At 42.0% G+C, this 18,215-nt stretch overlaps 1 protein-coding gene across 1 annotated transcript in view; it reads left to right on the top strand.

Moving 5' to 3' along the window:
• Positions 1–18,215, top strand: part of MGARP (mitochondria localized glutamic acid rich protein) — a 116,150-nt gene that overhangs the window by 86,392 nt on the left and 11,543 nt on the right. Inside the window, exon 6 of the mRNA XM_053700208.1 lies at positions 4,570–4,635. Within this exon, the coding sequence (XP_053556183.1) occupies positions 4,570–4,616 (47 nt within the window). The 3' untranslated portion in view covers positions 4,617–4,635. The remainder of the gene's footprint in view (positions 1–4,569; positions 4,636–18,215) is intronic.

The following is an 18,215-nucleotide window of genomic DNA, read 5'->3' as shown; positions in this document are numbered from 1 at the left end:
CGACAGTGTCTGCGGCCCTGAATGCCTTACCTCGCTCTAACAAACGCAAGTGAAAGGTTAAACATAGTTCTCTTGGCCTAGAGTCATCTAAATATTTGTTGGATTTAGCTACTATATCTCAGCTATCCGAGGATGAGTTAACCTCTGTAGCTTCAGAAGGTAAACTTTCTAAATCGGAGACTTCAGTTACTAAACCTCCTTCAGCGGAGGAACCCTCCTTTAGATTTAAAATTGAGCATCTGCGTTTTTTTATTAAAGGAGGTTCTGTCTACTCTAGAGGTACCAGAGGCTACACTCCCTGAGGAGCCTAAGATCCCTAAATTAGACAGTGTTTACGAAGATAGGAAGGTCCCTCTGACTTTTCCTGTGCCAGTTAAGATGGCAAACTTTATTAGTAACGAATGGGAGAGAGTAGGAACTTCTTTTTCCCCCTTGTCTACTTAAAAAAAATTATTCCCAGTCCCTGACTATCAATTAGATTTGTGTGGCTCCATCCCGAAGGCTCCATCTCCACGCTGGCTAAGCATACTACTATCCCTCTGGAGGATAGTTCTTCTTTTAGAGAGCCTATGGATAAAAAGATGGAAACTTTTCTAAAGGAAGGATGTTTCAACATACAGGGTTTTTATTTCAGCCAGTGACAGCTGTAGCCGCGGTTGCTGGAGCAACTACCTATTGGTGCATCACTCTGTCGGAGCTCATTGAGGTGGAGACTCCCCTCGAGGATATTCAGGAGAAAATTAAGGCACTGAGAATGGCTAACTCCTTTATCTGTGATGCGAATATGCAGATAATTTGCATAAATGCAAAGGCTGCTGGCTTTGTGGTTCTAGCCCGCAGGGCTCTCTGGTTGAAGTCTTGGTCTGCAGATATGACTTCTAAATCCAGACTCCTTTCTTTTCCCTTCAAGGGGAAGATTTTATTCGGTCCCGGGCTGGACTCAATTATCTCTATGGTTACCAGAGGGAAAGATGCCTTCCTACCGCAGGATAAGAAGAATAGGCCTAACGGACGGCAACTATCTAATTTTCGTTCCTTTTGAGCTGACAAGTCGCAACAACAGCAGTCCTCTTCCAAGTCCGAACAGCCCAAGAGTACTTGGAAGCCGGCTTACTCCTGGAATAAGTCCAAACAGACTAAGAAGCCCGGCGAGAACAAATCGGCATGAAGGGACAGCCCCCAATCCGGGATCGGATTGAGTAGGGGGCAGACTGTCTCTTTTTTCAGACGCTTGGTTCCAGGATGTACAGGATCCTTGGGTCCTGGAGGTTGTATCTCAAGGATACAGGATAGGACTCAAGTCTCACCACCCAGGGGCAGATTCCTACTCTCCAGTCTTTCAACAAGACCAGAAAAGAGGGCTGCCTTCTTAGGTTGCGTGCGGGATCTCTCCTCTCTAGGAGAAATTGTCCCGGTACCTACAGCAGAAAGAGGTTTGGAGTTTTATTCAAACCTTTTCGTATTTCTAAAGAAGGAGGGAACTTTCCGTCCAATTCTGGACCTAAAGTGTCTAAACAAGTTTCTGAGTGTTCCCTCTTTCAAGATGGAAACAATACGGTCAATCCTTCCTCTGGTTCAGGAAGGACAGTTTATGAAAACAATAGACCTGAAGAATGCATACCTTCACGTCCCGATTATACAGGGACATTTTCAGTTCCTGAGGTTTGCTTTTCGGGACCAGCACTTCCAGTGCATGGCTCTTCCGTTTGGCCTAGCTACTACTCCAATGACATTTTTGAAGGTTTTGGGAGCTCTTCTAGAGGTTGACAGAACACGAGGTATTGCAGTAGCGGATTACCTGGACGATATCTTGGTACAGGCACCATCTTTTCGTCTAGCGGAAGAACATTCGGAGCCCCTTCTCAATCTTCTTTGATCACATTGATGGAAGTTAAATTTGGAAAAGAGTTCTCTTACTCCAAGTACAAGGGTGAATTTCCTGATAACAATAATAGACGCCATATCCATGAGAATATTCCTCACAGATCAGAGATGTTGCAAGCTAACTTCTGCATGTCTTGCCCTCCAGGCCTCCTCGAGACCCTCAGTTGCTCAGTGTATGGAGGTGATCGGACTCATGGTGTCCTGAATGGACATCATTCCTTTTGCAAGATTCTATCTCAGACCCTTACAACTATGCATGCTGAGACAAAGGAACAGTGACCATTCAGATCGGTCTCAACAGATAGTGCTGGAAAACCTGTCAAGAGACTCTCCTGGTGGCTCTGTCCAAATCATCTTTCCCAAGGCACATGCTTCTTGAGACCGTCCTGGGAGATTGTGACTACGGACGCAAGCCTTTCCGGCTGGGGAACCATTTGGGGTGCCAAGAAGCCACAAGGTCTGTGGACTCAGGAGGAGTCCTCCCTTCTGATCAATATTTTGGAACTCCGGGCAATCTTCAATGCCTTGAAGGCTTGGCCCCTTCTGGGTTCGTCCTAGTTTATCAGATTCCAATCAGACAATATAACCTCAGTTGCTTATATCAACGATCAAGGGGGAACGAGAAGTTCCTTGGCGATGAGAGCAGTATCTCAGCTACTAGAGTGGGCAGAGACTGACAAATGTACGCTGTCAGTGATCCACATTCCGGGTGTGGACAACTGGGAAGTGGACTTCCTCAGCAGGCAATCCTTTCACCCAGGGGAATGGTCTCTTCATCCCGAGGTGTTTGGAGAGATATGCAGCGAGTGGAGTCTCTTCACCCCGAGGTGTTTGCAGAGATATGCAGCGAGTGGGGGATGCCGTCGATAGATCTCATGGCATCCCGCCTCAATACTAAGCTACCCAGGTATGGGTCAAGGGATCCTCAGAAGGAATTGATAGATGCCCTATCAGTACCATGGAGGTTCAGTCTCATATCTTTTTCCTCCATTACAGCTTCTCCCTTGTGTGGTGGCTCGCATCAAGCAGGAGTGAGCACCTGTGATTCTGATTGCTCCGTTGTGGCCACGAAGGACGTGGTTTGCGGATCTGGTGGGGATGTCCTCATTTCCTCAATAGAGGTTACCTTGTCGCAGATACAGGGTCCCTTCGTTAATCAAAATCTAAATTCTCTTAGGCTGACTGTGTGAAGATTGAACGCTTAGTCTTAGCCAAGAGAGGGTTTTTTGAGAGTGTTATCGACACTCTGGTTCAAGCTCATAAGCCAGTTACTCGTCGTATCTACCATAAAGTGTGAAGGACTTATTTGTACTGGTGTGAAGAGCGTGGCTTTTCCTGGCATAAGGTTAAGGTTGCCAGAATTTTAGCTTTTGTCCAGGATGGACTGAAGAAGGGCCTATCTGCTAGTTCCCTGAAGGGACAGATATCGGCCCTGTCGGTGTTTCTGCACAAAAGATTATCTGAGTTTCCAGATGTGCAGTCCTTTGTTAAGCCTGTGGCTAGGATCAGACCCGTGTTTAGATCTGGGGCTCCGCCTTGAAAGCTCAATCTTGTTCTTTGTGTTTTGCAGCAGGCTCAGTTTGAGCCTATGCATACTGTTTACATTAAATTGTTATCTTGGAAGGTTCTTTTTTTGTTGGCTATTGCCTCTGCACGCAGAGTTTCTGAGATTTCTGCTTTTCTGCTTTGCAGTGTGATCCCCCTTATCTGGTTTTTCATGCTCATAAGGCAGTTTTTACGTTCTAAACTAGGGTTCCTCCCTAAGGTGGTGTTGAATCGTAACATTAATCAAGAAATTGTTGTTCCTTTCTTGTTTCCTAATCCTTCTTCAGTGAAGGAACATTTGCTTCATAATCTAGATGTGTTTCTTGCCTTAAAGTTCTATCTTCAGGCTACTAAGGAATTCAGACAATCTTCCTCTTTGTTTGTCATCTATACGGGGAAGCGTAAGGGGCAGAAGGCTTCTACAGCTTTTCTATCTTTCTGGTTGAGGAGTGTCATCCGCTTAGCTTATGAGACAGTGGGACAGCAGCCTCCTGAAAGGATAACGGCTCATTCCACTAGAGCAGTGGCTTCCTCTTGGGCTTTTAAGAACGAAGCCTCAATGGATCAGATTTGTAACACTTTTTCTAAATTTTACAAGTTTGATGTGTTTGCTTCGGCTGAAGCAACTTTTGGGAGAAAATTTTTGCAGGCTGTGGTGCCCTCAGAATAGGGTCTGCCTCTTTTTTTCTGTTCCCTCCCTTTATTCATTCAGTTTCCTCTGGAGCTTGGGTATAGTTTTCCCAAAAGTAAGGAATTAAGTTGTGGACTCTCCCTGCCTTATAGAAGGAAAATATAATTTATGCTTACCAGATACATTTCTTTCCTTCCTGGCAGGGATAGTCCACAAGGAATGAAGCCGTGGACTCTCTGTGCCAGGAAGGAAAGGAATTTATCTGGTAAGCATAAATTATGTTATTTCTCAGTAATGTATAGTACAATTAAATGTTTCTGTTCCAATCCCGGCCTTTAATTCTTCCAGCAAGTGTTTACATTGGATCTTCGTTACGATCTAAGCACTTGCACCCCAGCATGAAGCAGTTAAACTTAGGTTTAAGCAGATTTAGTGACGCAGATTTTCTTTTTGGTAATGTAATAATATAGGGATGTACAAATAATACAAATTTATTGTTTTTATTTCAGTAACTGATGAGACTGTAGAATCAGAAGAGGTGGCCGCAAGTTCCTAAAGGAAAGATCATGTTACAGGTAATAATGTATTTCAGTGGAGTTCAAACTAAGGGGCCGATTTACGAAGCAGTGGATGCTGCTTATTCCGCGCGAGCCTTTTGCCAGAAACAGGAGTTAAGAAGCAGCGATCTTAAGACCGCTGCTCCTTAACTTCTCCGCCACCTCTGAGGTGGCGGACTGCAATCATCCTGATCAGATATGATCGCGATGATTGACACCCCTGCTAGCGGCCGATTGGCCACAAATGTGCAAGGGGCGGCATTGCACACGCATTTCACCAGACTGATAATGATAAATTCCTGCCCAGCTCTCCCAATGGAACTTCCTCCTTCATACCCACCCTGACTCTGCTCCAGCTTAACCTGACTCTACCGACAGGTCTCCCTGAGCCAGATACTGTCTGGGAAATGTAGGAAAGTGTGGAGCGTGGTTATGTGACATTAGAAACATTTGTCAGTGATCTCACAATAATCATCCTCCTTTCCCCACCATGTGACTGATTCATTAATGCAGTTGACTGCTGAAGTTTCGGCATTGATTGTTCTACTTATGAGCACCTAGTTCTATAAGGTCCATGTTTATGTTATATTATATTGCTGCACAGTGTGTAGTGGAGGGCTTATATCGCTCTTTCTAGTCACCATAAGATAAATTAATCTCTTTGCTGTAGACGCAAACAGTGTCATTCATATGAGCCATTCAGGGGCTAAATAGTCTGCTGGTTTGTTTTTACTTATGTATTCCCTCTGCTCTCTGTTAAAGCCATGTTAAAATTGAGAGCCACCTTTTTAGAGATGCTGTGGCACATTATAACATGTTTAGCTATGCAAAGGTGTATATATACACTATATATATATATATATATATATATATATATATATACATATATATATATACAGGGAGTGCAGAATTATTAGGCAAGTTGTATTTTTGAGGATTAATTTTATTATTGAACAACAACCATGTTCTCAATGAACCCAAAAAACTCATTAATATCAAAGCTGAATAGTTTTGGAAGTAGTTTTTAGTTTGTTTTTAGTTATAGCTATTTTAGGGGGATATCTGTGTGTGCAGGTGACTATTACTGTGCATAATTATTAGACAACTTAACATAAAACAAATATATACCCATTTCAATTATTTATTTTTACCAGTGAAACCAATATAACATCTCAACATTCACAAATATACATTTCTGACATTCAAAAACAAAACAAAAACAAATCAGTGACCAATATAGCCACCTTTCTTTGCAAGGACACTCAAAAGCCTGCCATCCATGGATTCTGTCAGTGTTTTGATCTGTTCACCATCAACATTGCGTGCGGCAGCAACCACAGCCTCCCAGACACTGTTCAGAGAGGTGTACTGTTTTCCCTTCTTGTAAATCTCACATTTGATGATGGACCACAGGTTCTCAATGGGGTTCAGATCAGGTGAACAAGGAGGCCATGTCATTAGATTTTCTTCTTTTATACCCTTTCTTGCCAGCCACGCTGTGGAGTACTTGGACGCGTGTGATGGAGCATTGTCCTGCATGAAAATCATGTTTTTCTTGAAGGATGCAGACTTCTTCCTGTACCACTGCTTGAAGAAGGTGTCTTCCAGAAACTGGCAGTAGGACTGGGAGTTGAGCTTGACTCCATCCTCAACCCGAAAAGGCCCCACAAGCTCATCTTTGATGATACCAGCCCAAACCAGTACTCCACCTCCACCTTGCTGGCGTCTGAGTCGGACTGGAGCTCTCTGCCCTTTACCAATCCAGCCACGGGCCCATCCATCTGGCCCATCAAGACTCACTCTCATTTCATCAGTCCATAAAACCTTAGAAAAATCAGTCTTGAGATATTTCTTGGCCCAGTCTTGACGTTTCAGCTTGTGTGTCTTGTTCAGTGGTGGTCGTCTTTCAGCCTTTCTTACCTTGGCCATGTCTCTGAGTATTGCACACCTTGTGCTTTTGGGCACTCCAGTGATGTTGCAGCTCTGAAATATGGCCAAACTGGTGGCAAGTGGCATCTTGGCAGCTGCACGCTTGACTTTTCTCAGTTCATGGGCAGTTATTTTGCGCCTTGGTTTTTCCACACGCTTCTTGCGACCCTGTTGACTATTTTGAATGAAACCCTTGATAGTTCGATGATCACGCTTCAGAAGCTTTGCAATTTTAAGAGTGCTGCATCCCTCTGCAAGATATCTCACTATTTTTGACTTTTCTGAGCCTGTCAAGTCCTTCTTTTGACCCATTTTGCCAAAGGAAAGGAAGTTGCCTAATAATTATGCACACCTGATATAGGGTGTTGATGTCATTAGACCACACCCCTTCTCATTACAGAGATGCACATCACCTAATATGCTTAATTGGTAGTAGGCTTTCAAGCCTATACAGCTTGGAGTAAGACAACATGCATAAAGAGGATGATGTGGTCAAAATACTAATTTGCCTAATAATTCTGCACTCCCTGTATATATATATATATATATATATATATATATATATATATATATATATATATATATATCCAGACCAGCACTCTTGCTAACATGAAAGCCAACTGTCTGGGGTACCAAAAAATGAAGAGATAGGAAATGACAGTCAGCACTTTAAAAGATGAGTGCTGACTGTCATTTCATATATATATATATAACAACAAACTGGGAACAAGGGAAGGGTGCACAGGAATATGTAATCACCCTAGACATATACAAAACACGGAAGGGAACTGCACTCTCATACTGGACCGGGTACACATCCCATGACCCTGCAACATGCTCAGCCCTGGGTGCCACTGGCACTCACAGGAAGCTGTGCTGCTCCCAGAGTCACAGGCAGTTAACCCCAGTCAGGTCTGGGTGCAAGAACCATAGGGAAAATTACAAAACAAATTAATACAACACACAGAGAAAACCCAGCACTCACTTACAAGCTCACAGCTAAGATTTTAAAAGCAAAAATGGAAAGGTTAGTTACTGCATCTGGCCAAATGAGACAAGCCCAGGTACCTCGTCAAGGTCCTTTCCAATACCTGGGACCCTAAAACAGCACACAATGCAAGCTTTCAAATCCAAACAAACTGGGAACAAGGGAAGGGTGCACAGGAATATGTAATCACCCTAGACATATACAAAACACGGAAGGGAACTGCACTCTCATACTGGACCGGGTACACATCCCATGACCCTGCAACATGCTCAGCCCTGGGTGCCACTGGCACTCACAGGAAGCTGTGCTGCTCCCAGAGTCACAGGCAGTTAACCCCAGTCAGGTCTGGGTGCAAGATCCATAGGGAAAATTACAAAACAAATTAATACAACACACAGAGAAAACCCAGCACTCACTTACAAGCTCACAGCTATGATTTAGAAGCAAAAATGGAAAGGTTAGTTACCGCATCTGGCCAAATGGGACAAGCCCAGGTACCTCGTCAAGGTCCTTTCCAATACCTGGGACCCTAAAACAGCCACACAATGCAAGCTTTCAAATCTAAACAAACTGGGAACAAGGGAAGGGTGCACAGGAATATGTAATCACCCTAGACATATACAAAACACGGAAGGGAACTGCACTCTCATACTGGACCAGGTACACATCCCATGACCCTGACACATGCTCAGCCCTGGGTGCAACTGGCACTCACAGGAAGCTGTGCTGCTCCCAGAGTAACAGGCAGTTAACCCCAGTCAGGTCTGGGTGCAAGAACCATAGGGAAAATTACAAAACAAATTAATGCAACACACAGAGAAAACCCAGCACTCACTTACAAGCTCACAGCTAAGATTTAAAAGCAAAAATGTAAAGGTTAGTTACCACATCTGGCCAAATGGGAAAAGCCCAGGTAACCCCTCAAGGTCCTTTCCAATACCTGGGACCCTAAAACAGCCACACAATGCAAGCTTTCAAATCAGATGGCCAGATGCGGTAACTAACCTTTCCATTTTTGCTTTTAAATCTTAGCTGTGAGCTTGTAAGTGAGTGCTGGGTTTTCTCTGTGTGTTTTATATATATATATATATATATATATATATATATATATATATATATATATATATATATATATATATAATTCCACAAATGAGGGCACTCACAAGGCTTAAATTCATGTATAAAATATTTCTTTATTTCAACATCATCAAGTGGTCAAGACAATCTTAATTAGATAAACTTTGCTTGATTAGATAAACTTTACTCAGTGTCTCAAAACGCCATTCTGTAGCAGTATGTCATCAAATCTCTCTTGGAATTTAGAGGAACGTCTGCTTCTTAACTTGTAACCTCCCAGCACCACAACGGAATTCTGTGAATGTGTCTCAATCTAAAAAAAAGCACACAAAGAACCTCCTCATAGCATAATACGTTTTAAAGCAAACTTTATACAGTATAGAAAAAATACAAATCCCCAGTGAATGGCTACTCTCTCTTCATTACCTCAATCAATATGAGGTAAGGTAAGTGTTCAATTAATATCACTGTCCATGCAAAGGTAAATCAAGGCTGCATATCCCTCTAAGAACATTGGACAAGGAGTCCATTTCTGGTTTCCCACATCACCCTTAGAAAGACTGGGACATAGAACAAGCCACTGAGCTGTTGTTTGTTCCTGGCAGACTGCTTCTCATTCTGTTTAGATTTGTAATATGACCTTGGGGAAAGTCTCCCTAAGGGTGATGGGAGATGTGGACTCCTTGCCCAGTGTGCTTAGAGGGATATAGCTGTACCTCACTCATGAGGCCTAAAGGAGGCCGAGAAGATTGTCTTGGGTTGCCATTTTCCTTGTTTAGAGGAGAATTGCCTGGTATTTTGGAGCTGGACTAATCTTGTTAGGCGGGATCAGACTCATATACTTCAAGAAAGGTTTCCTCTGTGAAATTCGCAATTAGGCTAAAAGAAGCTATTCCCAGATGTGGACTCTTTGCCCACTGTGCTTAGAGGGATATAACAGCAACTCACTGATGAGGCCCAAAGGAGACTGAATTGATAGTTCTTTGTTCAATCCTGGCAGACTGCCTCTCTTTCTGTTTGTAATTGTTTTATATCTGTCCTTAATTGTGCAACACGGGAAAGTTAAATAGCACCAACTACTTTATGGAAACTAAAACTTTACACTTATTTTTTTAAATATTTAAAGGGATAGTAAACACCAAAAATTTTATTGCTTAAAAAGATAGATAATCGCTTTATTTACAATTTCCCAGTCTTGCATAATCAACACTGTTATAGAACCCACACAGAAGAGACATCCGGTAGGAGGGGCCAAGTGTGCAGTGAAGCACGCCGGCTGTAGCTAGAGGCCTGAGCACAAGCCACAGTAACAAGTACCTATAGGCGGGGGCCACAATAACCTGGTCGAGGACACGTTGAGACCGCAGTGGAAGCGATAGGAGCCTGTGGGTGAGCCCGGTGAGGGCAAGGAGCGCTAACAGTACATCCAGGCAGGACAGAGTTCCATACAGTGCACGCTACCCTCTAGGACCCATAAATCGAGCGGAGAGCAGGGATAGCAGAAAGACCGCCTAGACGCCAGGGTTCAGACTGTCCCCAGAAACACAGAGATCAAGGGAACACTACTCCGGCCCAGGAATTCACCTGAGCAGTGTCCTCCCATCAAGTCCACATTATTGAGAGACTTCAGGGGACTGAGCCTGAAGTAAGATAAGTGAAATGTTCTTCAAATTAGACACACAGTGTTGTCACCTTTGAGTAAAGACCCAGAAACACACACGGCTAGATTTAGAGTTTGGCGGTAGCCGTCAAAACCAGCGTTAGAGGCTCCTAACGCTGGTTTTTACCGCCCGCTGGTATTTGGAGTCAGTCATTAAAGGGTCTAACGCTCACTTTGCAGCCGCGACTTTTCCATACCGCAGATCCCCCTACGCCAATTGCGTATCCTATCTTTTCAATGGGATCTTTCTAACGCCGGTATTTAGAGTCGTGGCTGAAGTGAGCGTTAGAAATCTAACGACAAAACTCCAGCCGCAGAAAAAAAACAGGAGTTAAGAGCTTTTTGGGCTAACGCCGGTTCATAAAGCTCTTAACTACTGTGCTCTAAAGTACACTAACACCCATAAACTACCTATGTACCCCTAAACCGAGGCCCCCCACATCGCCGCCACTCGATTAAAATTTTTTAACCCCTAATCTGCCGACCGCACACCGCCGCCACCTACGTTATACTTATGTACCCCTAATCTGCTGCCCCTAACACCGCCGACCCCTATATTATATTTATTAACCCCTAATCTGCCCCCCTCAACTTCGCCGACACCTACCTACACTTATTAACCCCTAATCTGCCGACCGGACCACACCCCTACTATAATAAATGTATTAACCCCTAAAGCTAAGTCTAACCCTAACACTAACACCCCCCTAAGTTAAATATAATTTAAATCTAACAAAATAAATTAACTCTTATTAAATAAATTATTCCTATTTAAAGCTAAATACTTACCTGTAAAATAAACCCTAATATAGCTACAATATAAATTATAATTATATTGTAGCTATTTTAGGATTAATATTTATTTTACAGGCAACTTTGTAATTATTTTAACCAGGTACAATAGCTATTAAATAGTTAAGAACTATTTAATAGCTACCTAGTTAAAATAATTACAAAATTACCTGGAAAATAAATCCTAACCTAAGTTACAATTAAACCTAACACTACACTATCAATAAATTACTTAAATAAAATACCTACAATTATCTACAATTAAACCTAACACTACACTATCAATAAATTAATTAAATACAATACCTACAAATAAATACAATTAAATAAACTAACTAAAGTAAACATTAGAAAAATATTACAACAATTTTAAACTAATTACACCTACTCTAAGCTCCCTAATAAAATAACAAAGACCCCCAAAATAAAAAAATGCCCTACCCTATTCTAAAATTAAAATAGAAAAGCTCTTTTACCTTACCAGCCCTTAAAAGGGCCATTTGCGGGGCATGCCCCAAAGAATTCAGCTCTTTTGCCTGGAAAAAAAACATACAATACCCCCCCACCAACATTACAACCCACCACCCACATACCCCTAATCTAACCCAAACCCCCCTTAAATAAACCTAACACTAAGCCCCTGAAGATCTTCCTACCTTGTCTTCACCATGCCAGGTATCAGCGATCGGTCCAGGCTCCGAATTCTTCATCCAAGCCCAAGCGGGGGCTGAAGATCCATCATCCGGCTTGAAGTCTTCTATCAAGCGGCGGCTGAAGAGGTCCAGAAGAGGCTCCAAAGTCTTCATCCTATCCGGGCAGAAGAGTAGATCCGGACCGGCAACCATCTTCTTCCAAGCGGTGACAAGCGGCTCCATCTTGAAGACCTCCAGCGCGGATCCATCCTCTTCTTGCGACGTCCTAAGTCTGAATGAAGGTTCCTTTAAATAACGTCATCCAAGATGGCGTCCCTCGAATTCCTATTGGCTGATAGGATTCTATCAGCCAATCGGAATTAAGGTAGGAAAATTCTGATTGGCTGATGGAATCAGCCAATCAGAATCAAGTTCAATCCGATTGGCCGATCTGATCAGCCAATCAGATTGAGCTCGCATTCTATTGGCTGATCGGAAGCTGGCCGCGTCCGTAAGCACCGCTGGTATCGAGAGTTGCAGTGGCGGTAAATATGCTATACGCTCCCTTTTTGGAGCCTAACGCAGCCATTCTGTGAACTCTAAATACCAGCGGTATTTAAAAGGTGCGGGAGAAAAAAAGCATGCGTAGCTAACGCACCCCTTTGGCCGCAGAACTCTAAATCTAGCCGACAGTGTTTCCCCTGGGGGGACCAGGTTTATAACCGCGGCTTAGCAAGTTTAAATCTGACTAAGGGAGTTCCTGCGGGAGTAGGGCCTGGTGAGGGTTCCAACCCCCCCACAATTACAGTGTTTCCTTTTTTTTCTTTGTGTGGCCCTCCCCTGAAAAGGATCACTCCGGGGTAGAAAATAAAGTTGGGACTCCTTTGAGATCCATACACTAAGGATACAGTAATTTACAGAATTCAACAGGAAAACAGTGTATATACCACCAAGTCAGGGAGAGGCTGAAGAGCTGTGCATATATAAAAGCTTGGAGGATATATTCAGGAAATACAAACATTCCTCTGTTACCTATTTTTCCTTCCTCTGTTAAGGGAATTTGTGAGTGTGGTCACTACCGGGAATGCAGTAATCAAAGGGTTCCTGCTACAGAACTAAAGTGTATATAAGGCATCCAATACTTGCCAAGACACTCATATGTAAAGTGGGACAGTCTGTTCCTCAATTCCTACTCTCTCATAGGAACTACGACCTGGATATTAAAAAGGGTAGCTAAAGCTGAGATATAGGACTAGACACAGAACTAAACTGCAAGAATATCTTTTCTTTGTATAAGCCTTGTAGTCTGAATAATCATAACTTGTTGAATAGGCTGTTTTCAAATTTTGATGTGTAAAACTGGTATAAAGTGCTCACAAGAAAATATACCTGTTATAGCTTTAAGGTATAGAAATATTTAAGTATATAGGTTTATATGATGATGCTTTTGTTTTTTTGTTATGTTTTTTAACCTTATGTAGGACCACCTGTATAAATAATTGTTATGCCCTAAACTTTTGAAAGTGGTAAAGCAAAGGGTAACAACGAGTAACATGGTTATAGGATTATTTAACTAGGTTTGAACTGTAGAAGAATACAATAAAACTGTAAAAAGTAACAATTCAGATTGTATTATAAGGCTATAACAACATTTAAATTAGGCTGCAACTATAAGTCACAGTTTTAAAAAAAAAAACACACACTACACAGATTTTTCTGACACAAAAATATATTAAGATCTCTTTTTTTCGTGCCCTGCCTCACTTTTTTTTCCGCACACGCTTTGTATAGAAACATATTTAAACCTAAGTTTGACTTAATTCAAAATAATATAACTTCTAACAGTTGTGATATTGGGTTTATCGGTGGTGTTTGTGCCCGTTAGAAGTGACATGTGTATTACAAGTTGAAAGTAAACGTGATCACTCGAGCGCAATTCAATTGAATGCATGTCGGGAAAGCACAGCCTAAGAGCTCTAGTTAACTGTTACACTCATAATAACATTTTGTAATAAAAATGTTCCTCTATGTGAAGAACATTGGAATGTGAACACTAAATACACAGTTAAACACTTTATTAAATAAGATTTTTCATATTTTCAGCTACTTGACTGCAAAGGACTCCAATGCACTTATATATATGTTTATATATGTTGTGACAGAAAGCAAGGCCTGGTTATAAATGGAAGATATTTAAGACCAAGCATTGTACATGCTATTTCTCCTTTCAGTTAAAACCCCAGGGAGAAAGAGTGTGTATTTGATTATCCCAGACAGCTGGGAAGCTGTCCAGCAGCTAATCACAGGTGTGGCTAATTAGAAGTTGTTAGGGTTTAAATAGCAGCCTCACTTAGGCCTTGAGAGAGAGATATACAGCTACAGAAGCTGGTGTGTGTGTTTGTTACACTGTGTAAAAGACTTTTGTTCCTGTGAACTGTAAAAGGACATTATTTTTACAAAGCACTTGTGGAATGCTGTGAAGTGCTGGGACACATTTAAAAGCATTTAGCTTTGCTGCAGAGGAAGGATTTCCCTCTGTTGAAAATGAACTGCCTGTTTGTTATTGCTGTGAAAAATAAAGCCTTTTGAACTACAGTGACTGTCCTGTGCTGCATTTGTGCCCTAGAAGACCGTGGTTAAAAGTGGTTCCTGTTACACTTGGTGGAGAATGCGGGCATCCACGTTGTAAGTCTGTGGGCATAATAATCTGCAAGCAACATGGAGGAAGTCATTAAAGCTTTGATCCATTCTAATGCTATACAGCAAGAGACTAACAGAAAAGCTGCTGAAAATAGTGCAGCACTGCAACAGTTGGTCTTGGCCCAGTCAGAGAGTGCTATGCTGCTGGCTAAATCACAGAAGGAGAACACTGAATTGTTGATACAACAGATGGCTAATGTGCAAGCTGAGACATTCAGGAAGACCCGGGAGGAGCAGCAAAGTGCTACACAGACTCTGCAACGAGAGGTTCAAGCCATATCAGAAAGACTGAACTCTGAATATGTTGGTGGCAGCCAAGGTTCCAGAGTAATAAGGGCTAGTCATTATCTTCAAAAAATGACAGCAGCTGATGATGTTGAGGCGTATCTTTTGGCATTTGAACGCACAGCAGAAAGAGAAAAATGGCCGACAGTTGAGTGGGCAAGTATACTTGCGCCATTTCTTAGTGGTGAACCTCAGAAGGCCTACTTTGATTTAGAGCCAGCACAAGCCAGTGACTATGAGAAATTGAAAGCAGAAATCCTTGCACGCCTGGGGGTGACTTCGGCAGTCCGTACACAAAGATTCCATTCCTGGATGTTTTCATCTCATAATGCTGCAAGATCCCAGATGTTCGACCTTATACACCTTGCCAGGAAGTGGCTGCAACCAGAGGTTAATTCGGCTACCAAAATAGTGGAACTACTGGTGATGGACTGGTTTCAGCGTGGATTACCTGCTTCCCTGCGGCGGTGGGTTAATCAAGGTGATCCTCAAACAGCGGATCAGTTGATTGTATTGGTCGAAAGATTTATAGCTTCAGGAGAAGTTTTGCAACAATCTTCAATGGATCAGCCCCACAATCCCAAGTCCCAGAGCTCTACAAGAACTGGTAAGACTGTTCAGGGGATAAAAGGGATAAGAGAGCAGCAGGTGTATAGGCAAAACACCAGAGACATTTCCCCAGGAATTAAGGAAACATTTAAATATAACCAACCTGTAAGATGTTTTAAATGTAATGAGGTTGGGCATATTGCTAGAGACTGTGATAAAGATGAATTTATGGACTGTAATGTTGCACATTCACTATTGTCTAACAGCTCTGTTAATAATGATTCCCATTGGTGTACTGTGACGGTTAATGGTAAAGTGTCTAGGGCTTTGCTTGATTCAGGAAGTATGGTCACACTAGTGGCTAAATCTTTAGTACTAGATGCAGTATTAGATTATGGGGAAAAAATGGGAATTATCTGTATTCATGGAGATAAACGGGAATATCCTACAGCTGAGGTGGAGATTGAGACTCAGTGTGGTAAATTAAAATATTGTGTTGGTGTAGTACCAAATTTAGCCCATGAGGTGGTGATAGGGAGAAATTTTCCAAAATTTATGGAGTTATGGGAATCTCCAGAAATATGTCAAACTTCTGATATTTATGTATTTCCTTTCTCTGAAACTGATTTTGAAGGGGGTTCCATTGAAAAGGAGAAAAATAAGATTTATTGCCCTATGCCTGTATTAGTAGGTCATCAACCTTCTCAGAGTAATGAAGTACCAAGTACTAGCTTGGAAAATATTGATGATTTGATAGATCTGGTTGGTGGCCCTGGTAATTTTAAAAAAGCCCAATGGGAGGATCCAACATTGGTAGAGGCAAGAAATAATATCAGGGTTATAAATGATGTTAATTACAAAGTAAGTCAGCCAGGGAGAAGGAAACCTGAGCAAATATATCATATAAATCTGGTAAAACCTACAGAACTCCCTGTCACTGAACCAGAGGTGAATATATCGGAAACCCTATCTGTACATCAGAAGAGAGAGGTCAAGGATTTTATTAGAATGAACAAAGAGGTATTTTCTGTGGTACCGGGAAAAACTAATGTTATTAAGCATGACATAATAACAGAACCAGGGAAGAAGGTCTGCCTTAAACCCTATAGGGTCCCTGAGGCTCGTAGAAAGGCTATTAAACTGGAGGTAGAAAAAATGTTAAAGCTTGGGGTAATTGAGGAATCACAAAGTGAGTGGAACAGTCCAATCGTGCTTGTTCCAAAGCCGGATGGTTCATTAAGGTTCTGTAATGACTTTCGTAAGCTTAATTGTGTTTCCAAATTTGACACCTACCCAATGCCTAGGGTAGATGAGTTGATAGAAAGGCTAGGAAAAGCACGTTATCTCACTACAATTGATTTAGCGAAAGGGTATTGGCAGGTGCCTCTCACTAGTCAAGCAAAGGAAAAGACAGCTTTTTCAACCCCAGAGGGCTTATTTCAGTATACGGTATTGCCATTTGGTTTACATGGGGCCCCGGCAACATTCCAGAGGATGATGGATAGAATTCTGAAACCCCATGTTCGTTATGCGGCAGCATATTTGGATGATGTTATAATTTATAGTACAGATTGGGAATCCCATCTTCCAAAAGTTCAAGCAGTACTTGATGCAATACGGTCCGCTGGGTTAACTGCCAATCCTGCAAAATGTACCGTTGGTTTACAGGAAGCTAAGTACTTGGGTTATACTATTGGTAGAGGATTAGTTAAACCTCAGACAACAAAAGTAGAGGCCATACAGAACTGGCCACAGCCTCTAACTAAAAAACAAGTAAGAGCATTTATTGGGATAACTAGTTATTATAGAAGGTTTATCCCGAATTTCGCTACAATTGCGGCACCCTTGACAGATCTCACAAAAGCAAGGGCCCCAATTATGATAAAATGGTCCCCAGAAGCAGAACAAGCTTTTAAGCATTTGAAAGATGCCCTTTGTGCCCATCCAGTTTTGGTAACCCCCAATTTCGGTAAAGATTTTATTGTACAGACAGATGCCTCTGATGTTGGTTTAGGAGCAGTTCTCTCGCAGGAGTGTCAGGGAGAAGAGCATCCTGTCCTTTTCCTAAGCAGAAAACTTATTCCACAGGAAAAGAACTATTCTATAGTGGAGAAAGAATGCCTTGCCATTAAGTGGGCTTTAGAGACCCTTAGGTACTATCTGTTGGGAAGAAAATTTAAATTAATAACAGATCATGCTCCTCTCACATGGATGAGTCAGAATAAGGAAACAAATTCAAGGGTTACTAGGTGGTTTCTTAGCTTGCAGCCCTTCAATTTTACTGTTGAGCACGGGGCCGGTCTTTTGCAGGGCAATGCTGATGGTTTGTCTCGGGTACATTCTGGGGGGGAGGATATGTGACAGAAAGCAAGGCCTGGTTATAAATGGAAGATATTTAAGACCAAGCATTGTACATGCTATTTCTCCTTTCAGTTAAAACCCCAGGGAGAAAGAGTGTGTATTTGATTATCCCAGACAGCTGGGAAGCTGTCCAGCAGCTAATCACAGGTGTGGCTAATTAGAAGTTGTTAGGGTTTAAATAGCAGCCTCACTTAGGCCTTGAGAGAGAGATATACAGCTACAGAAGCTGGTGTGTGTGTTTGTTACACTGTGTAAAAGACTTTTTTTCCTGTGAACTGTAAAAGGACATTATTTTTACAAAGCACTTGTGGAATGCTGTGAAGTGCTGGGACACATTTAAAAGCATTTAGCTCTGCTGCAGAGGAAGGATTTCCCTCTGTTGAAAATGAACTGCCTGTTTGTTATTGCTGTGAAAAATAAAGCCTTTTGAACTACAGTGACTGTCCTGTGCTGCATTTGTGCCCTAGAAGACCGTGGTTAAAAGTGGTTCCTGTTACAATGTGTACATATGTATTTATGTGTTTATATGTGTATATATCTGTAAATTCATATATGCATATATATAGATACATAAATACATTGAGGGGGCTACTTATCAAGCCGTCTACTTTTCTGGCTTCGCCGG

Source organism: Bombina bombina, chromosome 2 (assembly GCF_027579735.1).
Source record: "Bombina bombina isolate aBomBom1 chromosome 2, aBomBom1.pri, whole genome shotgun sequence".
NCBI lineage: Eukaryota > Metazoa > Chordata > Amphibia > Anura > Bombinatoridae > Bombina > Bombina bombina.
The sequence above is the reverse complement of the archived record's forward strand: the minus strand, read 5'-3'. Positions and strand labels throughout refer to the sequence as shown.